The sequence below is a fragment of the Leopardus geoffroyi genome, chromosome E1 (genome assembly GCF_018350155.1).
Source record: "Leopardus geoffroyi isolate Oge1 chromosome E1, O.geoffroyi_Oge1_pat1.0, whole genome shotgun sequence".
NCBI lineage: Eukaryota > Metazoa > Chordata > Mammalia > Carnivora > Felidae > Leopardus > Leopardus geoffroyi.
Window position 1 is genome coordinate 24,504,821 of NC_059330.1, and position 26,129 is coordinate 24,530,949.

Sequence of the window (26,129 nt, forward strand, 5' to 3'; positions counted from 1 at the left end):
TTCTGTCTCCCTCTCTCTCTGCCCCTCCCCTGTTTATACACTCTCTCTCTCTCTCTCTCAAAAATAAATAAACATGAAAAGAATTAAAAAAAAAAAGACTTAGCCCTATTTCTCTGCCCCCAAATACATAAGTAATTATGTCATGATTTTATTTTTAATGTTTATTTATGTTTGAGAGAGACAGAGACAGAGACTGTGTGAGCAGGGGAGGGGCAGAGAGAGACGGAGACAGAATCTGAAGCAGGCTCCAGGCTCTGAGCTGTCAGCACAGAGCCCGATGCGGGGCTCAACCCAGGAACCATGAGATCACCACCTGAGCCAAAGTTGGATGCTCAACCGACTGAGACACCCAGGCGCCTCTCATGATTTTTAATTAATATGCAGTATTACAGCCATGTATGTATTGTTCACAGCAGAACCGTATAATATACTATCCTTTCTTATATAATTTTTACTTTCCCTCTACTTAATAATTGTCCTTTTTTTTTTTCACTTGTTTAGTTTCTGTATACCTATTATTATTACTAAACTTGTCACCAAAGCTGGACTCACCTGATGGCAAGTATATCAGGTTTTTTGTTTTTTTTTTTTTTGTCATGGGGGTATTCTTTTGGAGCTCCCAGATCTCCTGCTCCGACCTGGACTGGTGGGAGGCCTGGACTGCCAAGGGCTGTTGCCATACAATTACTACCTGGGAGCTTCTCTGCCTCGCTCTGGGGATTCCCCAGTTGCCCTCTGTCCTATGACAAACTCCCTTGCTGGAACCCATGGCTTTAACTTCTTTAACAGCCTTGTTTTTATGGAGCACATTCTTTAGTAGCTTCCTGAAAAAAGTGTGTGGAGGGCAAATTTTTGAGTTGCACATCTGAAAATGTTTATTTTGCCTCAAACTTGATATGTTGGCTGGATTATATAATTCCAGGTTGGAAATCATTTTCTTTCCAAATTTATAAGGTTTTTTCTTCTATATTTTTTGAGTGTTGTGATAGAGAGTCCCAGTCCATAATGGTGATTTGTTTTTTCTTTCTAAAAGCCTTTAGAATCTTCATTTTTACCCATAGGTGTTAAAAACTCAGTCTTTATTTTGGTATGGTTTTTGTTTTTTGTTTTTCATTTATTGTGCTGGATATTTTGTGTGGGTCTTTTTAACCTGAAAACTCATGTTCTTTTCTTTGGGGAAATTTGTATTATGCTAATAATTTAATAATTTCCTCCCTCTGTTTTTTCTTTCTTTAACTTCTCTGTTAGTAGGAAGTTTGAGTAATTGTTTAATAGTCTTATTTTTCTCACTTACTCTTCCATCTCTTAATATTTTGTTCTACCTTCTGGGAGCTATTCTCTACCTTACAATTCATTTGAATTTTGCAATTGTGTTGAAAAAAGGTTAATTCTAACAGTTCTTTTTTTTTTTAAATACCTTTTTTGTTTGTTTATTTTTGAGAGAGAGAGCTCACACTAGCACAAGTGGGGGAGGGGCAGTGAGAGAGGGCGACAGAATCTGAAGCAAGCTCCAGGCTCTGAGCTGTCAGTACAGAGCCGAACGCAGGACTCGAACTCATGAGGTATGAGATATGACCTGAGCCGAAGTCAGACGTTTAACTGACTGAGCCACCCAGGTGCCTCTTCCTTGCCTCTTCCTTTATTTCTTAAAGGTGTCCTCTGGAACTAGAAGCAGCAGAAGTGAGCAAGCCTCCCATTTCACAGATGGGTGAAGTGCCTTGTCCAAGGACATAGTTAAATTCACTATTTCCCCATTTGGTCAGCAACATGTCTGGTGGAGAAGAGGGCTCTAGTGGGCACCATATCCTGAGGTCTGGTGGGAGGGAACATGGACTCGTCTCCCACAGGGTTGTTTCTGCTGCAGACATGGACATCCCGCTGCCTGATGAAGTTCTATGCTGTGGTGGCTGCCTCACCCACATCTTTAGAGAGTCACAAAATTGCAGAGAGAATTGAACAGCGCATCTTAAACTCCAACCCTATCATGGAAGCTTTTGGTGAGCTTGGTGTCCTGTGCATAGTACCTCGGTTCCATTTCTTCTGGGATTTGCCATCTCCCAGGGAGAGGGGTAGTGCTTTGAGAGGAGAGTGTATCACTCACTGCCTTGGACCCTCAACCTCCTTCCAGGTACCCTTGGCCTCCTTCCACTAGATTCATCCCCTCTTCTAGCCCAGGTAGATGTAACAGTATGCTGGAGAGGACTTTGTGGCTCTCCTAGTTCAAATCCTGTTCTTACATACAGTTTCCTGATGTTTCAGGGAAGAAGGGGACTTGTCTAAGAATGCTCATCAGTTATTGTCCATGTTGGAACTCGAGCCTAGATGTGTCAGGCTGGGCCTACAGCTGCCCAGATGTAGGGTGGAGATAGGTTTGTTGTACCTAGATGTTACCTAACTCAGTAGTGACAGCTTGTTGATTTTGGTCCTTTCCCTTCAAAGAAGACAGTCCCCGACCACTGAGACTTGCTCATTCTAGTTCATTGCTAGGAAGTTCTAACTCTCCTGAAACACATTTGCTGAAGCCCGAGTGCCCATTCTCTAGTCCAGTCCCCTGTGACTATAAACGTGGGGGAGTGTTATAAACATAGGTGTGATCTGTAGGGAATGCGTGCACACTGAGGAATAACAACAGCAGTCGCTTTGGGAAGTTCATCCAGCTACAGCTGAACAGGTAATGGCTGCTGCCACTCTGGCTGATGGGAGGACTGGGGTGGGGAGTTTGCAAGTGACTGGGGCAGTCTCCAGCCTGGGCTACCCTTATGGGCAGAACCCTGCTCCTCTTGGCATGTAATGTTTGTGGGCTAAATGAGCCTGAGGGTGATCTTTGAACCTAGAGACTTCTAGCTACTCCAGCCTCAGGGACCCAGAGGCAGTATTCTTGTCATGGCCTGTGAGTTCCTCCCGGCTTCACCCTTGCTCGGGGGCTTTGAGTTAAACTACCACCTTTCTGGACTATACCCCTACACTTGAAACTGGGGCTTCTGTTCTTGGTTTGGGATGGGACAAAATGACATATAGAGGGCTTGGTCCTGTCCACTGAGCTGGTCGCAGGGGAAAGTTCCAGAACAGCTAAGGACCTGCTGAGTGGTCCTTGTCCTCAACATCCACTTTAAGTGAAAGAGCTTTGGGGGGAGTGGCTAGATTGCATTCTGGGACAAGATAGTACCTAATAAATGGCTATGGAATGAACAGACCACTAATGGGCTCTGGCCTGCTTGTGCCCAGTGCCCAGCAGATGACTGGAGCTGTAGTCCAGACGTACCTCCTAGAGAAAACTCGAGTGACCTGCCAGGCCTCCAGTGAGAGGAACTTCCACATCTTCTACCAGGTTTGTGTCAGGCTGGGCCCACAGCTGCCCAGATGTAGAGTGGAGGTGGGTCTGAGTGTCCAAACCCTCCCCTCCACCCCCACTATGCTCCAGGCCTGCCTCATTACCTGGCTTTCAGTGATGCCACCCCTTATTCCTGGAAGTTTTATGCAACACTTCTGCCTCACGTTGGACCTCCACTCCCAGGATGGTTTTGACATGGAGATGCCTTTGCTTTCTCTGTCAGACCAAAAGGTCCTTGAGACTGGCACTGTGTCACCCTCACCAAACTGAGGACTCCTAGAATGGCAACTGTTTCCAACAGAATGAGGGCTTCCCTAGAACTGTGTCTGATGTGTCTTCCATAAGACTGGGGGTTCCCTAGAGCATGGATAGTACATCTCCCTGCTCTCAGATGGGGACTGGGGGCTCTCTAGACAGGACTGCTTTCCTCATCAGACCACAGGCCTCAGCAGGCTTTTTTGCATCAGAGATATTTAGAATATTTACTGCGGCTTTTGCCCCTGGGCCTCCCCTGGGCTCTGTGCCCTGACGTCTCAGCCTTGTAATGTCGAAGCATTTCTCCTCATCACAACCCCAGGCTTATGCAGGCCTGGTCTTCCTCACACCCCTACCTCAGCCACCCTCCCACCCCTCCCCACAGATCTGTAAAGGAGCCAGCGTGGATGAGAGGCTCCAGTGGCACCTCCCTGAGGGAGCATCCTTCTCTTGGCTACCTAACCCAGAGAGGACCTTGGAAGGTAGGGGGAGTCTTGCCTAGCACCCTGGGCTAGCCCATCAGTACCCACTCACATTCTACATAGGGCCTGCCTTCTTCACTCCTTGAAGCCCCTGTTGACCTCGGGTGCTGACACTGGGCTGTGATTTGGATTCTTTTTCAGAGGATTGTTTCCAGGTGACCAGAGAGGCCATGCTTCATTTGGGCATTGACATCCCCACTCAGAACAACATCTTTCAGGTGAGAAGAAAAGGCATACCTCTTATGTTTGGTAGATGTGATGGATGGGCAGCCCCTTTCATAGGCCCCTTCTCTGAACTCTGAGGATCTAGGACTTTAGGCCCCACTGTGTAATTTCTAAGGAGTCAACTATCCTCTGTGCACCTGAGCCTGAACAGGGAGTCAGGGTGGACAGAGCATAGAGGACAGTGATCAAGTGCACAGTACTGTATTATAAAATCTAGCACAGTGGCCCGGGGGACAGGACGAGGTGCCTGGGTCAGTTATCACTGCAGTGATCAAAATAGAGAAGTGATGCCACCACATGTTCATCCAGTGTATTCAGATTTTAAAATCATGCTCATATCTCTTAGTTATTTGGTTTTTTTAACAGTCCTGTGTATATGGAGATTTTTCCCATTTTGTGCTTGAGAAAATCAGAGAGGTAAAGTAACCTCCCCAAGGTCAGACATCACCATAGGGCAGTTTGTACCAGGTGTAGTAATTCTGACTTCTGCTTTCTTTCCCTCCTCTTGGATGGAGTGCTGACCCATGTGACCTGGGCGCCTCTCATCCCACTAGTGGCCTCTCTTCCCCCTTCTGTCTTTGCTAACTGGGCTCACTACCTCCCTCTGCCATCACCTCTTCACCCACCAGAGCAACAGGAGGAGCTGGCAGCAGATACGGAGAAACCCCTGCAGGGAGATGGCAGTACAGTGGAAACTGACCTCTACCTCTGGATTGGGGCTGCTCAGGCAGGGAGGGGATCATGGCCAGTATGGGCACCATCAGGTTTGGCCACAGGGACAGCACATGGGAACAAGCCCAGGACAAGTGGACAACACCAGGGGTCTGGACAGGAGTGTTGGCTTGACAGTATCATGACCCTCTACCCATTGGGCACAGCAGTCTTCTTCCAAGGTAGATTGTGGCCTGAAAGCTGGTATCATGTGGAGATACCCTGCCTGGGACCAGACAGGGATGGTAGGAGAGGCTCTGCTCTCCCCATAAGGGTCTAAGGGTTCCCCAGCTGCTGGACATATGAGTCTCCTCTCTATAGCCCCTGGAGACTCATCCTTATCGATCAGTGAGTGTACAGGCAAGGGAGCACCCACTATTAGGAGACCAAGATCACAGATCCTATCCTGGATTGTGCTGTCAGCTGCCTAGCAGTGCTGAGAAAGGACCAAAGGGAACCAGGGCCAAACCCCCACCAGCCACACAGAAAGAGCCTGGTCCACAAGTAACAGGAGTGGTGTTCTCACAGTTTGCTCCTGGAGGAGGGGAGGCACAAGGACAGACAGTGGGTGACATAGGAGCCCACTGGCTGCCCTGGGAGACATCTGAAGTCAGACTACATGGATTCTCATCCTGCCTTTCTCTTTTACCACGTCTGTTGCCTATAGGCTTGTGATTTAAAGATTTTATTTTTTTAAGTAATCTCTACACTCACCGTGGGGCTTGAATTTACAACCCCAAGATTAAGAGGCACATGCTCCACTGAGCCAGCCAGAAATCCCTATAGGTTTGTAATTTAACATTTCCCTGTGTCATTTCTGTCATGGGTATCAATTGGGAGTTTCTGTTACTATTTTGTTCTCATGATTATATTCATCAGGAGAGGGGCCTCTCCCAGGCTGGGCTTCAGCCCTTGAGAAGGTGCTCCTGTCATGTCTTCTCCTGTCTGCTCAGGTCCTGGCTGGACTGCTGCACCTCGGAAACATCTGGTTTGCTGACTCTAAGGATGAAGCCCAGTCCTGCCAGCTGATGGACGATGCCAAGTGTGAGAACAAGGATGGGGGTCTGTGTATCAGCTTTGGTCACACACCCAGGGAGCAGGGTATGCCCTGTCTGGAAAAGGGCCAACACTGGTGGGACCTGGTGGGAGGCCAGAGGGTGAAATTTGGAATGTGAGGATGCCCTTGATGAAACCATGGATGTTACTACTTACCCCATCTCTGGCGAGGCAAACAGCATCATGTCTGTTTTACAGGTGAGAAAACAAGAGAGGGTTTATAAAGTGATTTGCCCCACATATGGCAGTGTGGACTGGGACATATAAGTCCTGGGTTCAAGTCCAGTCTCTGCTTTGGGCAAGTCTCCTCATGCACCAGAACCTAGGTTTATTCTGTCCAGTTGGGTGACTTCACAGTGTCTTGTAAAGAGGGCTTTTTGGATGGAGGGTGATTTGTCCCTCTCAGGCTCTATCAGGACATCAGCCTCACTGCTGCAGCTTCCAGAAGACTCACTGCTGGAGACACTGCAGATTAGAACCATCAGGGCAGGCAGGCAGCAGCAGGTATTCCAGAAGCCCTGCTCCCGAGCCGAGTGTGACACTCGCAGAGACTGTCTGGCCAAATTAGTCTACGCACGGTAAGCACTCTGGGCCCTGCCCTCCTTCCAAGTTCTCCCCCTCTCTGGAGTTGGATCAGACACCATCATGCAATAGGCCCAGGCCCATGGTGAGGGCTTCCAGATAAAGCATATGAATGGACAAAAGGGAATGAATGGCTTCTGGGTTTTCCCTGGGCAGGGCCTTTGACCTTAATTCCAGAGTACTCTGCATGGGGAAGTTGCCACATTCTGGGCTAGATTCAGCTCATTAATAAAGTATAGGAGCCTGCCCTGCTCTTGGCCATGGGTGAGGAAAGCCTGCTTAGGTCTTCACTGGCATATCAGGCCTCCAAGCTGATCTGGGGTTCTCAGAGTTCCAGGTTTAGACCTATGGGTGAATAGGGTCCTCAATCTCCAAGTGACCTTATACTTCATCTCTTCATGTTACCTGGGGAAATTGATAGATGGTAGGGCCAGTAGTGTGGCCCACAGTCTCAGACAACACAGTGTGCAGCAAATGGGAGTCCACAACAGGGTGAAGGTGGGGGTCCTGGCCTTTTCCTGGTGGGTTATTTGAGCAGCTCCACATTCTGGCCATGTGGTTAAGGGTGGTTTCTCACCCTGGGTTCTAAGTAAGGGAGCCTTGGGTACCAAGTAAGGAGTCAGGGGACCCAGAATCCTCCAGAACCATGGGTCAGAACACGCGTGTATGTGTATGTGTGTGTGTGTGTGTGTGTGTGTGTGCGCGTGTGCATGCGTGTGTGCTCATGGGAACCTGGGCACCTGGGGAGAGGGTCCCCCCCATGTTCATGAACTTCTTGAAGAGTCAAGAGCTTGAGAAGCATTACTAAGGGAAGATCTGCTGAGTTGAACATTGCCTAGGGCAGCTTGGCTCAGACGGATCCCAATTCAGGAAGAGACTCTTTTCCCATTGCCTTGAAGCTAATTTCATGCCAAAGACTTTTAAAGCTTGTGTCAAGTCACTGTAAAATCGGTAAAATAAAATATGATCATACATCATGTGAACCTCTAACCATAGAGCACTTCATACATAATAAACATCAGATCATTGTAACACTAGGTCACTTGTTTTCAGTGCCTCAGACAGGTACTTGGAGCTCCTGGTACAAAAGCAGAAACCCTTAACTGACTGAATTGCAATAAACTGCAGAGCAGTCACTTTAAGAAAAATCATAAGAAAGAAATTCCTTAATAGTATTGTACATGTCACCAGCATAGTAACTGCCTTACCGTCTCAGGGTGGGGTGCTCCAGAGTGCAGAGTACCCCTTGGCCTCAGGTGACTCGGGGCCTGTTTATGCAGGACTAAGGGATGTGGCAGGGTCTTGAGCTCTAGGTGCCACAGGTCCGGTTTTCAGGGGTGTCCAGTGAACTCAGTTCTTTGCAAACTCCACCTAGGCCTTCCTGTTCACCCCTTCCCTTCCAGTTAAGACACTAGCTGGGTGTCTGGCCAAGTGACTGATGGAGTCCCATTCCCTGTCTAGCCCCAGAGTCTACCGGTCGTGTGTTCAGTCTTGTTGGGAGGACAGGCCTAGTTTGTGCATCCTAGGAACATGCATGACCACAAGCCTGCATTCGTAGTGGGGCAAAATGGGATGGGCAGCAAATGGGAGGAAAGGGTTTGATCCTTTGGCCTGTCTGGCTGGGAATAGAGGCCCTTCAGAGTGTGGCACCCTGGCTGGAGGGGCAGTTTTGCTATCCCTCAGGCTTACCTGACCTCTCACCAGAGTCCTCTCTCCCTCCACCCCCACCCCAACAGGCTGTTTGACTGGCTGGTATCCGTGATCAATAGCAGCATCTGTGCAGACCCTGACTCCTGGACCACTTTCATAGGTAGCAGGGGCTCACCCTTTCAGGAGCACTCCTTCGAAAAAAGTCCAGTCCAGTGTGCAACTCCAGGCAGCTCTTTTCCCTTCTCTGTACCCCCATCTCCTCATTGTCCACCAGTGTCTGGGCAAGGGTGTCTCTGTGTTCTCGGTGCCCACATCTGAGCCATCTGTAGCTCTCCAGGCAGACTCAGATGGTGTTTTGTCTGTGAGGGCCCCTCCTCTCCCCTGAAACAGCTCCAGCCTCAGGAGAACTGTGAGGGGATAGACACAATGGCTAGATTAGAAGGGATTTGGGGGACATGGTAACATGGTTGGAACTGGGGTGGGGTAGTCAGGTGGAGGAGGAAGTAAAGCTCAAAGATGTGAGGTTTGCTCAAGAGACAGTGGAATTCTAGATACCAACAGGGCTGGTGAGATCAAAGCCCTCTAAATTGGATTGGACACGAAATGTTCCCTAGGCTGCCTCTCACACCTTATTCAGCCTTTCTTCCTGCTTTGAATTCTGAGGGGCCATGAAGTGGAGATGCGACCCACCCCAGGGCATTGTGTTTACTGTGCCCACTGCTGGGTGTCCTGCTCATTCAACCTCTCCAGGGTACCAAGTATGAGGTTTCACCCTGGACTCCTGTAGTACCCCTGCCCCTGCTCCCTGCAGTGGCCCCATGGGTTCTGCCCCATCCTCTCAGGCCTGCTGGATGTATATGGATTTGAATCATTTCCCAATAACAGTCTGGAACAGTTGTGCATCAACTATGCCAACGAGAAGCTACAACAGCACTTTGTGGCTCACTACCTGAGGGCTCAGCAGGTGAGAAGTGGAATGCTCCTTCCAGGGTCTGACCCAGAGCCTTTAGTTCCTTATTTGATGCTGTTCTGGAATATCCTGTGGTACTGAGGCCAGTCATGGATGACCTATCTGGGCCTCAGATCACAGATGCTTTCTCCTACCACCCAGCTGCCACCTTTGGTCCCCTAGGAGGAATATGCAGTTGAGGGCCTGGACTGGTCCTTTGTCAACTACCAGGACAACCAGGCCTGTTTGGATCTCATTGAGGGAAGCCCCATCAGTATCTGCTCCCTCATAAATGAGGTAGGGTCAACTAGTATGCTAAGCACCAGAGTTGGTCTCTGGGCTTTTCTGGGGCCTCAGAGACCATACTACGCCCTCTCTGTGTCTCTCTCTTCCCATCTGCCAAATGGGTTTGCTAATCCCTATGTTCCTTCCCTCTCAGGGTCACTATGATGCCTATGTGACAGCTATGCTGCTGGTGGGGGGGCGGGGGGGATCCATGATGGTTGTGGCGAGCCTGTCTCATATTTGTGGCTGAGTGTCCATTGCATCCCATGCAGGAATGCCGCCTTAATCGGCCAAGCAGTGCAGCCCAGCTCCAGACACGCATCGAGAGTGCCCTGGCAGGCAGTCCCTGCCTGGGCCACAACAAGCTCAGCCGGGAGCCCAGCTTCATCGTGGTGCATTATGCAGGGCCTGTGCAGTACCACACGGCAGGTCTGGTGGAGAAGAACAAGGTGGGGGCCTGCGTAAAATGAGGTGTTGAGTCATTGCTGCATATACATGGAAGATTCTTGTCTTGCATTCTCTCTCTCCTGAATATCCTCCCAGAATCCAAGTCACCTCTTTGGCCTACCTGCCTGACATCTCTGCTAATCAGGCATAAGCTGCCCAGAAATGACCCATGTCACAGTGGGTCTCCCGTAGAATCCCTTCTTCTGGGGCTTGGGTGAGCAGGGCTGGCAAACCTGGGGACAACCCTGGTAGCACTCCACCTGCCCTTACCTGCTGTCCTTGTCTTTTCCTAATAGGACCCTGTCCCCCCTGAGCTGACCAGGCTCCTACAGCAATCCCAGGACCCCCTACTCAAGGTGCTATTTCCTATGGACCCTGAAGAGAAGTCCCAGGAAGAGCCCTCTGGCCAGAGCAGAGCCCCTGTTTTGACTGTGGTGTCCAAGTTCAAGGTGGGTCCTGGGGGTGCTGATAGAATGTGCTTGATTCACTCATCAATCTCAAATATTTACCAAGCACCTCCCAGGATTGGTGGTTTGCTGGGGAACGTTGACAAGTGAGTAGACATGGTCCCAGTCTGCATGGAGTTGGTAGCCTCATGAGGAAGACCAAAACAGAAAACCAACAAATAGACATAACTGACATGACAGGAAGCCTAGGTGCTTAATGGGTGGCACAGTGGGCCTCTCACCCACGGCGGATAGGGTGGTCATGGAGGAACAATAGTTACGTGAACCTCTGTGTCCCAGTCCATTCCTAGTTCTCCAGCTTCCTGCTGAAGCCCTGTCCTTGGCTTGCAGATTTGTCAACCTCCTCCAGCACCTTATGCTTTCCGCCCTCAACCCTTGACATTCTGCTCCACCTTCCTGGGATGCCCCACCCTTGCCTGTACCACTCCCCGCCCCATCCCCAGCCCCATCCCAGACTCCCACCCTCCACACCTCCTGTCTTAGTTGATTTCTTCTAGTCCTTCAAATTTCAGCCTAATCATTACCTCCTAGTGGAACCACTTGGTGGAGCCCAGGTTTGGTTAGCTCTTTCCTGCCTAGCCTCAGACACGCTACTGAGGGGGTGCACAACACACATTCGTGTGACCCCATCAGACCCTGGGCTCTGAGCAGCAGACTGACTATGTCTGGGCTTAATGAGAACAATTGTTGCCTGAATGAATGGCTTCTGAGATTGTTCTCTTCCAGGAAGATTGTTCTGGTGAGCGGTGGGGGGGGGGAGGTGTGGGGAGTGGAGACCAACCAGGTACAGATCACAGGTCAGGAAGGTCCCTAGAAGTGGAGGTGAGGGGCATTGGGAGCTCAGGCAAGGAGGGTGCATGGACTCAGTGAGCACCTCCCATAATCATCCCAGGGCCTGGGAGGATATCCGTCTCAGGGCTGTGAAGACCGCCAGGGGATATTTGATGCAGTCACTAACCAGGGCCCCACTGATGCCCACGGGCAGCCTCAATCTGTCTGGCTCCTCATTCTCCCTGCTGCAGGCCTCCCTGGAGCAGCTTCTGCAGGTTCTACATAGCACCACGCCCCACTACATTCGCTGCATCAAGCCCAACAGCCAGGGCCAGGCGCACACCTTTCTCCAGGAGGAGGTAATTCACTGGGCCAGAGCTGATTTGTAGGGAGCCCTATCTGGCCAAGACCCTGAAGGGACGAAAGGCAGAACTTCGGCTCCAAGTGGAGTGACCAGAGCGAGTCTCTTGGGTTGAGTTTGACACTAGGGCATCTTGCGCCCCTGCTTTGGCAGGACAGTCATGTATGTTCTTGTGGTCTGTGCATGGCACGGTGCGCTAGCCAGGAAGCCTCCACTGCATCTTACATTCTGCTCACCAGTCCATGTGCCCTGATGAGACTAAAGCTGCCCGGAGGATTGGGTGATTAGCTGAAGGGTCTGAATCATCTTGCAGTGTGTGCACAGTGTGGCCACTTCTGACCAGAGGTAGAGTTTTTTTCTAATTTGCACAAAAGTTGATGGCCAGCAGCTGCCCTTTGTTCAGGGTACTGGGCTCTGATGGGGATGAGGCATGAGTGCTGGATGCTGGAGAGTGTCCCACAGTCAACTGGCCTTAGGGTTTATGGCCAGGATTTCTCCACTAAGGTCCCAATGAATCTTTACAATTTAACCTCTCCTGCTCCTCAGCTATGATTTACCCCACTGCCCACAAAATATAAAAATAAATAAACAAATTGGGTTAGGCTGCATCATAAGGCAGAGTCTCTGCACAGCTGGGAGTGGTGAGACAGAAGTAGGACCAGCACTTACCTCCACGGTATCAGAAGCAGGAGAGTATACCCTCATCAGTCAAGCATGAGGACAGCCTGCAGGTTCACACAGACCAGAGCCTCAGAGGGCAGAAGGAGTGGTATTTCTGGTCTGCTGGTCCCACACCACAGGTGCCCACCCTGTCTCCTCACCAATGCAGGTCCTCAGTCAGCTGGAGGCCTGTGGCCTTGTGGAGACCATTCACATCAGTGCTGCTGGCTTCCCCATCCGGTAAGTGGGCCAGGCCCCACAGTGGGCAGGGCCAGTGTTGGGGTGGAGCTTGGGACTCTGGCATGACAAGACCTGCCCAGCCCAGAGCAGGATGTGGAGGTGAAGAGAAAGAGGCAGGTCTGCAGAAGTCAACCTGGAACTCAAGAGATTTCACTTGTTCATTTATCCATTCCCTTTCTGTGTACTGTTTTGCACCAGGCACTGTTGCTAGCATCAGTGAATAAGGAAGGTGAGCCTCTGCCTCTTGGGGCTTACATTCCTGTGGAGTCAAGAACAAGAAGTATTAAGTTAATCAGTGCTAGGAAAAAGACAAAGTGCTGCTAGGTAGACTAATGGGGAAGAGGATCTTTGGGCTGGTTGGGGATGGACCCCTCTAAGCAGCTCAGACCTCTGGGGAGGGAAGGGGCCAACCTGGGAAGATTTGGGGGAGGAAACAGCAAGCACAAAGCTCCAGCTTAGGAACCGAGATGCTAAAGTGCCTGCACATAGAGAAATGGGGGGAGAGGGGCCTCAGAAGTCCCATGAGGACTTGGCAGTTTTTCCAGAGGGCTGGGAAGCTGCTGGACATTGTGAGGAGAGAGTGCTGTGCTCTCATTCATGTTCTGTGGCTACCGTGTGGACGTTGGACACAGGGTCAGAAGAGAAGGGAGAAGATGCGTGAGGAGGCTGTTGCGCAGGTGTATAGGCAAGATGGTGGCCACAAGAGGGTGGCAACCATGAAAAATGGAGAGACATGGGTTAAGTTGGACTGTGGTTTGTGATAGAATCAGGACTGTGGGGTGATTGATCATGGGATGGGGGCAGGGGAGCAGTCAGCTTCCAGGTTGCACACATAACTCCCAGGCTTCTATCTGAGGCAAGTGGATGAATCAGGAAATCCTGTCCCTGAGATAGGATGTCTGGGGAAGGCACAGGCTGGAGGTGGGATAGGAGGGGAATCAGGAATGTGGCCTTGTCAGGTTTGCAGTGGTTATAAGACAGGCTTGGGGCCCAGAGCTTTAGGAACTGGAGGGTACATGAGGATCTGTCCTTGGTGGGTTGTAACACCATGAGCAAGGAGGAAATCACAGTGGGGAGAGAAGAGGGGTCTGAAGCCATTCACTGAGCAACATTCACATTTAGAGAATGGGTAGGTAGATGACGAGAAACCAGCACCAGCAACTTGGGAGTTGTGGGTGAAGGAGGAAGCCAAGCTCACAGGGGTCCTGGGGGCTGAGAGAGCTGTATGGGGACAGGGGTCAGCCGGGCACCTGCCAGAGGCCAGTTGCTGGATTTGGTGGCATGGTGTTTGCTGATGGCTGCAACAAGAGCCACACTGGAACAGCGTTGGGGACAGAAGCCAGACTCGGGAGGAGGAGGTATAAATACATACAGGGTGTCATCGGCTGTTTAAGTGTTGAGGTGAAGGGGAGCAGAAAAATCAGGAGGAAGCAGGGGATGCTGTGGAGTCAGAGAAGCAACAGATGTGGCTGACTGTATGAGTGATCCAGTTGGGGAGGAGCCAGCAAGCCCCTTTGGAAGGAGGCAGGCCAAAAATCCCCTACTAAAAGAGTGAGAAGCTTTGTTTAGGTAGACCAAGGCTGTAGAAGAGCAGGTCCAGTTTAAAATGGTCTCCACTGTGTAGTCTCTCCACAACCACAACCTCATCCATTCAGTGGGCAGTCATGGTAGCACCTCGCTCGGTTGTTGAGTAGATTAAATAGAGTAACTCCCGTTAGCCCCAAGTGCTGTCCCAGGCTCACAGCTGTCACTTCATTGTTTTCTTCTGCCTGCTCTGGCTTCTAGAATCCCTCACCAGAACTTTGTGGAACGATATGAATTACTGAGAAGGCTCTGTACTCGCACATCCCCTGGATCCCATAGCCCATCTCCTGATGAAGGACATTCAGGTGAGTGGGGCCCATTTGCTAGTCATTTGTTCAAGCATAGTTTACTAAGCACCTGTCCTGGGCCATCTCAGGGCTAGGGGGTTGGACATTCAGAGAGGAGTAAAACACAGCCCTGTCCTCGAGGTTCTTGGTTCACTGGGGGAAACAGACTAAAAGAAGACAGTGGAGAAAGATGATAGGCAGAGCTAGGAACAGAAAGCTGTGGGTAGTGCTGAGGAGGTATGAATTAGGGAAGGCTTCCTGGAGGAAGTGGTGTTTGAAGACCAGTGGTATTAGCCAAGTGAAGGGCATTCCACGGGACAGATAATTGAACAGAGGCCTGCAGGCAGGAGACAACACTGTGTGTGTAGAACTTGTAAAGGCAGAGAACAGTTGGAGGTGAGACTGGGGTAACAGGCAGGCCATGTCACAGGAGCAGAGCTCTATTCTCTGGGCAGATGAGGACATCTCAGAGGAGGAAGGGAGTGATGTCAGCCATATGCTTTCTGGAGACCACTGTTAGGGGGCCCATGGCAGGCCTTGGGAGTGAGGTTGTTAGGTTGACTAGAGTTGAGAGAAGGTAGAGAGGCTTGGGGGTAGCTGCTGAGCTCTGCAGGACTGACTTGAGCTCCAGGTCCCTACAGTCATCCAGTGGAAATGTCTGCCAGGCACTCAGCAAGCCCTAATATCAAAGAAAAGGTCTGGCCCTTGGCCCCAGTTTGGGGGTTGTCAGCATGTAGGGTAAGACCCTGGCATAGGTGGAGGAGGAAGAGGCCAAGGACAGAGTATGAGACCAATGCCCAGTAGGACCCTAGCCCAGCAGCATCTGCTTGCACCCACACAGCCTTACCTTGGGGCTTGTCAGGCCTGGGACAGTCCTGATTTCCCTCCTCTCTTGGGCTTAGTTTTATCACTTTCCTTTCATTCTTTTTCTCCACCTCTTTCCTTCTCCTCTCATGATTTGCTCTACTGCTCTGTGTCTTGTGCCCAAAGCCCCATTCGCCCCTGGTTGATTTTGGGATTTCTCGTCTGCGGCATCTTCTTTGGCAGCCTCTGTCTCCAGAGAGGCACTGGGCAGCAAAAGGTGGTCAGAGCCCTCAGGTAAATCCTCCCTCTGCAAGAGCCAGCTATGCACAATGTGACATGGGGACCTGCTGGGCCTCCCTGGGACTGGGAGGTGTTCTCCCTTTTCCCATACATGGCAGGGAGTTAAGGGGTGAGGGGCTTAGGGAGTGGTCCACCTGCCCTGCTTGGCCCTCGGCATATTTGGGGCCTTGGAACAGATGCTGGCTGGTTGGAGTTTGGAATCCAGGCACCAGCTGCCCTTTGCCAGCTTGCCTGGGGGACCCACAGAAATGGAGGCTGTGGGCCAGCCACAAGTGGGGTTTCCGGTACTCCTCAGAATAGCCAGGGGCCTGAAGAACAACAGAGGAGTCACCTCTGCCCCCCAAAAAGGTGGAAGTGGTTAGAGGCAAGAACAGCAGCAAAGAAGCCTATGGAGTATGGGGGAGACCAGAACCAGTTTCTTAAGTCCACAGAAGCATGTAGATGACCAAGAGCTGATGAGACCTCTGTCTCCCATCCCATAGAATGGTCTCCACATACCAAGGGAGCCACACTGCAACTTCTTCTCCAGGACATCCTCCATACTCTTCCAGCTCTAACTCCAGCAGCCACACCTGGTGACCCAGCCGAGGCCACACCAGTCCCAGTGCATTGTGGCAGGACCAAAGTGTTTATGACTGACTCCATGGTAAGCTGGTTTGTGATGAGGAGGGTAGTTCACTAGCTGCGTGCTCTGCTTAGCAGGACAGAGTGTGGGTTCACCTCAGGGCAGTGGGAGGAGAGGCTGCAGACTTCAGTGAATACCCCTCCTCTCAGTTGGAGCTTCTGGAATGTGGGCGTGCCCAGGTGCTAGAGCAGTGTGCCTGCTGCATCCAGGGAAGCTGGAGGCGACACCGGCACCGCAAGCAGGAGAGGCAGAGGCAGGCTGCCACGCTCATCCAGGCAGGTAGGAGGGGTGGGGCTCTTGGGCACACAGCCACAGTTCCAGGCCAGCAGACGGACCTGGATGCAGTCCCTGTCAGCTGCTGCAGACCTTGCACGCTACAGGTTTCCTTTGAAATGCTGCTGCTTGAACCCCCATATACTAAACCTGTGTCCCAGCGTCAAGACCTTGACAGCACAAGCCTATGGTACCCTGGGACTTGAATTCTGATTCACCTCACCCAGAGTGTCTCTCCAGTTTAATGGAAGCCAGGTCACACCACAAATAAGGGTGGGGTGCTCTGTAGGCAGCAGAGGCTAAAAATTTGCCTTTAATTCCCCTTTCCCAGACCTAGAGAGCAGTTTATGCGTCTTCCTTTGCCTATATGATAAATCATTACCTGCTGAGTGTAAGAAGGTAAAACTGACCTTCAGTTTTGATTCATTAAAGGAAGAGATATAGGAACCATGTTCACAGCAGTCTTATTTTGAAAATAAAAATACTAGAATAACAACCCAAATATCTGACAGCTGTTATTATGGACCGCTCTTATGATGCAGCTAAGAAATCTTTTTTTTTTTAATGTTTTTTATTTTTGAGAGAGAGAGACAGAGCATGAGTGGGGGAGGGGCAGAGAGAGAGAGGGAAACACAGAATCTGAAGTAGGCTCCAGGCTCTGAGCTGTCAGCCCAGAGCCTGACGCGGAGCTCGAACTCATGAACCACGAAATCATAACCTGAACTGAAGTCAGATGCTTAACAGACTGAGCTACCCAGGAGCCCCAGCTAAGAAGTCTTTTTGAATAATATTTTAAATTTAACCAAAACTACTTCTAGTATTCCGTTCAAACCAGGATGCCAAACCACACGTCAAGGGCAATGCCACCTTCCTCAGGCGTGTTTCTGTGTGTATAGGCATAAAACAATTGCATAAGGAAACATTATAGAACCGTCTGGGTTGGTGAAATAACAAGATTTAGATTTGTCTTTAAACTTTTTAGTTTTCTAGAACCCAAATATTAATATTTAATGGAATAGTCCTTTTTCTGAATATGATGGTACCATAAAGAACCGGAAAATGCTGAAATTGCAAGAGAAGGAAACAAAAATTGCCAACCAGTCTGCCATCCAGTAGTCATTACCTTTACCAACATGTGGGTGCATGGTGGGGTCACCATTTGTGAATTCATAAAGCCAGCAAACAAATTCAACTGAAGACTCCCCCAGATAAGAGACACTTCTTCTCCCCTGGGCATTGCCCCAGCCAAAGCCTGAGGCAGGTAAGCCTCCCAGCTGCCTTTCCAAGTAGGGTCTCTCACAGTCTAAACAGTGTGAGGGGTGTTCTTCAGAGCCAAGTTTTCTTGAGGTATTCTCTTTATTAGCTCCTTACCCTACATAGTGGCACAAGGTAGCCATTCATTGAAAAAGTATCTATTCCAAACTTCTTCAGCAGATTGGGTGTTGCTGCAGAGCCAGGCTACTAACAGTTCTAAACATTTCATTTACTTCTTTGTTTCTGGGCAAAACACCTTAGCCATTCGTTCCTGGTTAGCTCGGAAACACATCCAGAGAATGCACGCAGCTGCCACGGCCATCAAACGCACATGGCAGAAATGGAGGGTGAGTATCTGACTCCAGCAGTCAGGACGGGCAGTGGGTAGTCTGGTATCAGGTGGCCCCAGGGTGGAATGCTGACCCTGCCACCGCACACTGGTATGCTCTCTTGTATAAAATACCACCGACACTGCAGGGTGGTTTGGACACAGAGTGGCATAAGCAACTCTGGAAATATACTAAAAACCACGGAATTATACACTTTAAAGGGGTGAATTTTGTGGCATATCAATTAGATCTTAAGGTTATTATTTTTAAGGTAGCACATGTAAGACCTAAGTACATCTGCCTTGGATGTAAAGTTCTGCCACATGGTGCCAGTCTAGTTGAAGGTATCTAGCTGTTCACCAGCCAGGTGCCCTTCAGTTTACCTTGTTAAGCTGTTTTATTAAAGATAGTTTTGGTTTCCCTTAAGAGAGCTAATCAATTGAAAGCTATAAAGTGGCATTCTTTTTTTAAGATCAGAATGGCCTTCCTTGCTTCTAAAGAACTGGATGGTGTGCAAGAAAAACACGTGTCTCAAGTTCCCCTTCCCTTGGGCTCCCTCCTGCTGCCCCAGGCACAGACCAGCCTCCTGGAAGCAATAATCCGCCTCTGGCCCCTGGGCCTGGTCTTGGCCAATGCAGCTGTGGGTGTGCGTGGCTTTCAGAGGAAGCTGGTGGTTTGGGCCTGCCTCCAGCTCCCCATGGGCAACCCCAGTAGCTATGCAGTCCAGACGGCACAAGAACAAGCTGGTGTCACATCCATCCGAGCACTGCCTCAGGTAAGCTGTGTGACAGGATGGTGGTCCTGCCCACCATGGCTCTGGGTCCCTTGTAGAAAGCAGGAGGCAAAGCCCATGAGTCCCCAGTGGGAACAGGACTAATGTTAGGACCAGAGCCATCCTGATGCTGCTCAGGAAACCAGAAGCCTGCGCTTCCCAGCTGGCTGCAGGCGGGTTGTTACCATCATTACAACTAGGAATTTTCCAGAGCCCTTTCAACTTTTTAAAAACTGCCTCTGAGTATTCTAGCATCTCCCCTGAATCTCCACTTAATTAGTCCCACTTTTTAAAAATTTGGGTTATGATGATAGCTTATTCCCTCAAATAGCACTGGGTTTAACACTTTCGTCAAATTATCACTTGGTTTATCTCCTGTTCCAGCAGAGCAAATGACAAGCAGGTAAGTCAGTGGTCCAAGAGCTCTGTTTCTATAGTATGGGCAGCCAGAGTAAAAGTCAGCCGGCGTAGAACATGGGCTAATACTCACCTATTACATGGGGTCACAGCAAGGATTAAGTGACACTGACAAGGCAAACAGAAGGAAACAGTGAATTTCCATACCAGAGGAATTACTCTAGGGCATAATCTGGATGAAATCTCCCATGACAGCATGCAGGCTAGCCAGAGTATAAACAGAAGTGTAACTGTTTGCTCTTCCAGTTGTAAACAGTTTTACGAGTATGACAGTTAATAAATACTCCTTGTAGGGGAGAGGTCCCTTGTGCATCACACAGAATGGATGTGAAATTCTGTATTTTAATATAAAATTAAATATTTGGACTCTGGACTTTGCCACTGGTTTAGAATGAGAAAAGAACGTTAACTGAATGATACCAGTACTTGTCCATACCTGCATTTCTAGCATTTGCTCTAGGCACCCGTACAGCTGGCACTCCTAGGAACCAGAGGTAAACTGTATCTCTCTCCCTAGGGCTCGATCAAGTTCCACTGCAGGAAGTCTCCACTGCCTTATGCTGACATCTGCCCTGAACCTTCACTCCACAGTGTTACTGGCTTTAATCAGATTCTGCTGGAAAGACACAGCCTGGGCCACATGTGAGTTATTCTGACATCCTAGCCTCACTAGGCTGAGCAATCCTTCAGTGCCTTTGTGTCCAAAAGGCCTTTCCCTGCCAGCTGCCTTGCCAAAGACATTCGATCAACACTAAGCTGCCAAACTACTCCCACAGCAACATTAAGTACACGTGAACAAGTGACAGCTCTCGCCCGCAACCTAGAGCTGCTACAGCCACCAGTGGCATGGGGCTCCCATCTACATCTTAAGCCCTGACAGGTGTCATGGGTTGGTTACCAAACCAGGACTAAGAAACCTCAGGGCCACAGAGAACTTCCCACATTTTACTACCTTCATAGATCCGACTCACTGGTGTGGTTCATCACTGCACCGGGGCACTTGCGATTCCCTGCAAACAGAACAGGCCATGTCAGCTTGAAGTTAACCCCAAAATTTCGACTGAGTTATTTGCATTTCGTTCCTTTAAAAAGAACAAAGCCTTATTTAGTATGTTGGTTTATTTAATGTAATTTCAAGCATTTATGACCTAAGGATGAACAATGCAATTTACCAGAGAATAACCAGATCTTGATTTTATTTAGCAACAGTGAGCAAGTTTTAACTCAAATGGGTATAAAACTTGACAAACAGTATCGTATGTGATGTCTAACCTGTACCCAAATTAAAACATTTAAAGACAACCACCTAAATGTCAAGTTCTGTCTCCATAAAGGGTTTGCCATGTTGAGTATCCACATCTTATCTGAAATCCACGCCCATGGGACTTGAGATAAAGACTTGTGCAGCCTACCCTAGGTCAGTTGGCCTATACCTTGGAAGTCACACTCCTGCTCAGGGCCCCACACTAGCTGTTCTCCTGGGAGGAGGAGTGGGCAGGTTCTGAGAGCTATGCACATGATTGAGCAAGCAACACAATAATCTATCTTAAGAATCCTTATCCTGGGATGGTTCCACAATCCATAAACAGCAGTCAGCAAACTCCACAAACAAGGGCTCCTGCATGTAGACCCTCATGAGCTTTGCCTTGTCCCCCTGATTGAGGCTGACCATCAACTGTCTAAGGTGTGGACTGAGCAATAGGCTTCTTTTTTACATTTATTTTTGATAGAGACAGAGCACAAGTGGGGGAGGGGCAGAGAGAGAAGGAGACACAGAATCTGAAGCAGGCTCCAGGCTCTGAGGTGTCAGCACAGAGCCCAACGTGGGGCTTGAACTCACGGACCGTGAGATCATGACCTGAGTCGAAGTCGGACACTTATACTTAACCGACTGAACGACCCAGGCGCCCCTGAACAGTAGGCTTCTTAATGCTGCAGACTCCCCTTAAAAATGAACAAGAAAGCCAATGTGAGTTCAGTGGAACAGATGGAGATAGTTAAAAGCTAAATGTATCTAATGTAATAAATATCAAGAACTGTATCCCCTTAACCTTTAAAACCAAGAACTGAACCAATGCTTCACATAAATAAGGTGAGATCAGCCTATCAGATGATTTCCAAGTTAAACGCCATCACAGATTCTTGTTCATGACATCTCTGTAAATAGTTTAACTTTAGGCCATTTCAACTAGGAAAAAATAGCTTACTGGGATAAATACAGAAAACAATAGCATTAAGCTGTTGGCATGTTTTTGTTCTTCATAGGCCTGAAGGTTCTCGCTGGGTAAGGACAGTTACACTACATACCCTGAATGTTGTTTAAGCAAGTGCTTGATCCTCACAAAGCAGGATCAGTAGCAATGAAAGGACACTCATATCTGCGTGTTTTTGCAGTTTACACAACTTTTCATATCTACCCTCATATCTCCGCTTCACCCTCAGTATAACTAATCACTACCATGGGAGTGGGTGCCAAGCAGAGTCAGCCTACGATGAGAACAATGAAACTCCCATCTATCTTTAGGAATTACACTGGCCCACTAATCACACACAGAACTGCTATAAGGGCTGACTGCACAGTCCTACACAAATGCTGGGCACTGTTAACACCCACATCCCTCTGAAAAACCAGATCCTGGGATTGCCCTGTCCACATTAATGGCTAGATTACATACGGAGCACTGGGGACATGGGAATAAATGCAGGCCCTTGCCCTACAAATTAGTGTGGGAGAGAGAAATTACTATAAAATAAGTGGTACATTACAAGGCCCCATGGAAAGGTGAAAAAATGCTTACTTCTGAGAAAGACAAAAAGTGAAGTTTAGATAAGGAAGGGTAACCTGAACCAAGGCTTGAAGGAGGACAATTTTGCTAACCCACAAAACCAGTAGGATTCCAGGGCAAGAGAGTTGTAGGCAGGCTGGGAGGTGTTGGAAGCCCTGAGTAAATATTCACAGAATCATGCAACTGAAGGGCTCTGCATGCCATACTCAAGTGCAGCTGACCCTGAACAACAGGCTTGAACTGCACAGGCCCACTTATACAGATTTTTTTCCCATAAATACAGTGCTGTAAGTGTATTCTCTTCCTTATGATTTTCTTAGCATTTCCTTTTCCTATTTATTGTAAGAAGACAGCATATAATACATATACAAAATGTGTTAATCAACTATGTTATTGGTAAGGCTTCCAGTCAACACTAGGCTATTAGTAGTTAAATTCTGGGAGAGTCAAAAGTTATATAGATTTTCAACTGCATGATAGTTGGGGGGGGGGGGGCGGGGGGCATGCAACCCCTGCACAGTTCAAGGATCAACTACTTATTAATAACAAAATCACATTCTACACATTGGGTTAAATATATCAGTGGTTGACAAAGAAGTAAACACAGCACAGACTTACCTAAATTCTTTAAATTCTGCAAAGAAACTGTCCTCTTCCTCATCACTATTGAGAAAATCATCTATAGAGTCATCATCATCTAAGGAATACAGAACACAACTAATTAGGACTAGAAACAAAACCTAGATGCCAGATTTTAACAACTACTGCAGTAGATTAAAAATGTGCACACAAGTGACAGGAGTAAGTAGGTGTAGACAAAACAAAAGTAATTTTTTCTGGAATTTATAACTGTACCAACATTCCTCTTTTTAGAAAGGGAATGAAAGTGAAAGCAAAGAATTGGTGACTTTAATAAATACATCCTAGTATTCACATATTGTTCTACATGTTTCTGTGTTCTTTAGGCCAGGAGCCTGATTTTCTAATTCCTATCACCCCAGTTCCCCTCACTATGGCTCCAGCCTTGTCAGGGGCCAAAAAACTAGGTGTTCTATAAAAACCTGCTAACATGAATGCCCTGTGCTTTCAGCATGGCCAGAAATTTCTGGCACTGCCTGAACCCAACAAAGAAGTTTCTCAAAGGGCAGAAACAGGCTATCCCCATGCTGTGAATATTCAGGCACCAGGAGGGACTGCTTTCAAAGACTGGCATGACACCCAGGAAATACTGAAGTCTGGATAGATGGATGAGATGACAGCCCACTCTCCCAATAAATCTCAAGGAGCCCCCAGCAGCAGGAAGGTGACCTATGCCAAAGGCATCCGCTCATCTGAGCCTAGCTCAGGTGAACTGACAGCTCCAGCCAGGCCCGTGGAGGGAGAACTGAAGCCATGACTGGAGAAGGATCCTGCCAGCAGGGTCCACCCCTCATTCCCAAACTACAGCTACAGCATTTATCCCCTCTGCCCCCCTTGTTTCTTGTCCTTAATAATACCTTCAGGCTGCTCTATAATACATAACAGGTGCCCCACTCCTGGTGCTCCAGGCTAAGGAAGGTGCCATCATTCCTGACTCCTTGCCCCAACCCACATCTCTTTCCTTTTGGCTTCTTTTACCTGAAACCTTTTCCTAGGTTGGCTGGTTTGAAATCAACCAATCCACCTTTGTCTTCTGCAGGCTTTATAGTTTTTGCAGTAACAGCTGATCTTTTTTTCTCAATAAGAGTTTTAGAGTTGTACTGCTCTGAAAGAGACACAAATCAGATGCACGTCTCTTGTACTTTAACGATAAGGCCACATCTCTCCACCAAGCCAGCAGCACCTAGGTGGGAAACTTATGTTCCAGGTAAGGGATGTGGGTGGGGATGAAGACGGATGGATGCAAAGGAAGTGAGGGTTCAAATCAAAGGGCAGTATCCAAAAAACAAGCAACCCAGAGCTTGGCAGAGGGTGGAGGAAATAGGCTGCATGCACCCGAGGGTCCATCCCCATTCTCCTTACCCTGCTTAACTTAACAGGGCTTTCACCAAGATCAAGTGGCACACTGACTTCAATTACCAAACTATTTTCTCAACAGTTTCAGATACCAAATTTGCATGTGCCACGTGCCACTGGGATTACACAGATGGAAGTCATCAGGCCCACCTCAATGGGCTGAGTCTTAGGGATGGTGGCTAGAGAGATGGAGAAGAGTCTGATCTACATCACCTGAGAGGGCTGGGAGACAAAGAGGAGGCACTGCCAGGTGGAAAGAGCATTCCTGGCAGAGGGAAAGGTCTATGGCTGGACCAGACCCCTGAAAGAATAGGGTCAGGTGCAAGGACATGGTGATAAGCAACTACCAGCTGATTGAGAGGGCAGGCCTGGCAAGAGGCTGGGGCCCACACAAGTGGAGGAAGAACAAAAGAATGCCACACAGAAGATTGGCCTTTCTTCCCAAGACCAGTGTCTCTCCCTCATCAAGGGCACTGTGGTATTCAGGGCCGAAATGGTGTGAGTCTCACACACCACAGGGTGTTTATCTGAGTCAATACCAATTGCCAGAAGTGCCCCCAACCCTCATCAGCTACTGTGAAACAGAAACATTGTAACAGTGCATCTCCCTAGGGAGAGCAATACCCAAGTTAAGAACCACCAACTAATTTCCTTTGCTAGAGTGGCTGGAGTTTTCAAGGGAATGAATTACTCAAATGTGCACTTCAGGAAAAACCTTGGCAGCAGTAGGGCCACACAGTTAAAAGCTCCAGATTACCTCAGATTGCCTTAGGGGTTCTTGGGCCACCCTGGGCTGCACAGCCAGAGCAAAGCCTACCCATCCCGGCTCCACAACCCTATTTCCAGCAAAGCAGTTCTACTTCTTTCCTGTCTATCTTGAACCAAAAAGTTTCCTTTGAAAATGCTCCAGGGACAATAGGGGTAAAAAACAAAAACGGGGAGGGAAGCAGCTTGAAAAGGACCACTGAGTCCGAGTCTGGAAGGGAGGACACTAGAGGCAAGAAACCAATGAGGAACTTTAACAAGAGTCAACCCAGCATAAGGTCGTTGGAAACGGTCCCTGAGGGCTAAGAGACCCCGAATTGGAGTTAAAATGTAGACTAATCACTCTTTACGGTGAACAGATCTACCTCGTTTCTAACAAAACATTTTTTTATTTTTTTTAAAGGAGATTTTATTTTTAAAAAAATTTTTTTTCACGTTTTATTTTTATTTTTGAGACAGAGAGAGACAGAGCATGAACAGGGGAGGGGCAGAGAGAGAGGGAGACACAGAATCTGAAACAGGCTCCAGGCTCTGAGCTGCCAGCACAGAGCCCGACGCGGGGCTCGAACTCACGGACCGTGAGATCATGACCTGAGCCGAAGTCGGACGCTTAACCGACCGAGCCACCCAGGCACCCCACTAACAAAACATTTTAAAGGAAAGAAAACGTTCTTGTTAACCTCAGCAAGCGCAGCTTCTGCGTCAGAATACTAAGATGAAGAAACTACCAGGGTCGACTCTGACAGCCAAAGCAGTCCACTCACTGTTAAAAAAAAAAAAAAAAGTCTATAAAAGAAAAGGCAGAGCAGAAGTTTTCACTGTTCGAAACCCGAGGAAGCATTCACAGGTAGAGGTTCCCCCTGGGGCGAGGCACGGCTTGACGGGGTTGCCAGCACTCGGGAGTTCAGGTGAGGGGGCCAGGGCCTGACCTTTGTGCTTCCGGAAGCATCCCACGGAGCAGCTGCAACAACAGAGGCCACGACCTCGTCAGCCCGGAAAGCCGCGCGGACCCTCCCGCAGCCTCCGCCGGGTCCCCGAGCCGCCCCGCAGGCCCCACCCGGCCTCCTCCCCCACGACCCCCACCCTCACTAGGGCACGCGGCAGGCGGGGCAGCGGTATTTGGGTTTCTCCAAGCAAATCACGCAGACGACAGCGCTACTATTCAGCGACGCCATGGTCGCTCCCGGGCCTCACTCTCACCCGCAAGCGCGTCTCTGACGGAGGGTACCACGTGCACGCCCTTTTTTTTTTTCTGTTTCCTTAACCCGGACCAATCGGCGAGCAGCACTTGCTGGCAGTCAAAAGCAATGGATCGATCCTGCTCATTGCTCCAGTCCTGATAAGTAGACAGTCGATATACTCGATGCGCATCCAGTAGCAGCTTTGGCTTCCAGGATTAAGTCACAGTTGTCGTTGGAGAACTTGTTATGTATCCCTGTCCTGTCCCTAAGGGCAAGTCACTGTTA

General features: G+C 49.1%; 3 protein-coding genes across 11 annotated transcripts in view; 1 reads left to right on the forward strand and 2 right to left on the reverse strand.

Annotated features, from left to right (window-relative positions):
* MYO19 (myosin XIX) overlaps window positions 1-20,422 on the forward strand; it is a 31,613-nt gene extending 11,191 nt beyond the window's left edge. For 2 of the 7 annotated variants that reach the window (XM_045488139.1, XM_045488141.1), the window contains 20 exons: window positions 1,865-1,997; window positions 2,602-2,671; window positions 3,226-3,328; window positions 3,972-4,068; window positions 4,210-4,286; window positions 5,958-6,048; window positions 6,467-6,638; window positions 8,379-8,452; window positions 9,135-9,256; window positions 9,425-9,538; window positions 9,799-9,975; window positions 10,270-10,422; window positions 11,463-11,570; window positions 12,402-12,472; window positions 14,258-14,361; window positions 15,930-16,093; window positions 16,222-16,351; window positions 17,861-17,946; window positions 18,401-18,703; window positions 19,635-20,422. In XM_045488139.1, coding sequence (XP_045344095.1) covers window positions 1,865-1,997; window positions 2,602-2,671; window positions 3,226-3,328; window positions 3,972-4,068; window positions 4,210-4,286; window positions 5,958-6,048; window positions 6,467-6,638; window positions 8,379-8,452; window positions 9,135-9,256; window positions 9,425-9,538; window positions 9,799-9,975; window positions 10,270-10,422; window positions 11,463-11,570; window positions 12,402-12,472; window positions 14,258-14,361; window positions 15,930-16,093; window positions 16,222-16,351; window positions 17,861-17,946; window positions 18,401-18,703; window positions 19,635-19,763 — 2,478 coding nt within the window. In that variant the 3' untranslated portion in view covers window positions 19,764-20,422. Of the gene's footprint in view, window positions 1-1,847; window positions 1,998-2,601; window positions 2,672-3,225; window positions 3,329-3,971; window positions 4,069-4,209; window positions 4,287-5,957; window positions 6,106-6,466; window positions 6,639-8,378; window positions 8,453-9,134; window positions 9,257-9,424; window positions 9,539-9,798; window positions 9,976-10,269; window positions 10,423-11,462; window positions 11,571-12,401; window positions 12,473-14,257; window positions 14,362-15,929; window positions 16,094-16,221; window positions 16,352-17,860; window positions 17,947-18,400; window positions 18,704-19,634 lie in introns of all 7 variants that reach the window. The other 5 variants (XM_045488137.1, XM_045488138.1, XM_045488142.1 and 2 more) reach the window with 4 other exon arrangements.
* The window catches only part of PIGW (phosphatidylinositol glycan anchor biosynthesis class W), a 40,399-nt gene extending 14,536 nt beyond the window's left edge, over window positions 1-25,863 (reverse strand). Inside the window, exons 1-3 of one of the 3 annotated variants that reach the window (XM_045488165.1) lie at window positions 20,070-20,089; window positions 13,845-14,015; window positions 12,242-12,731 (exon numbers count right to left, since the gene is read on the reverse strand). The gene's annotated coding sequence lies outside the window, so the exon portion shown is untranslated. Of the gene's footprint in view, window positions 1-12,241; window positions 12,732-13,844; window positions 14,016-20,069; window positions 20,090-25,752 lie in introns of those variants that run through there. The other 2 variants (XM_045488167.1, XM_045488168.1) reach the window with 2 other exon arrangements.
* On the reverse strand, window positions 17,182-25,866 carry ZNHIT3 (zinc finger HIT-type containing 3). Its single transcript, XM_045488175.1, is given in 7 exon segments — window positions 17,182-20,127; window positions 20,999-21,061; window positions 22,522-22,550; window positions 22,552-22,600; window positions 23,567-23,647; window positions 25,593-25,624; window positions 25,753-25,866. Coding segments are annotated over 7 exon segments (396 nt in total). The 5' UTR covers window positions 25,839-25,866; the 3' UTR covers window positions 17,182-20,071.
* Window positions 25,867-26,129: the final 263 nt, after the last annotated feature.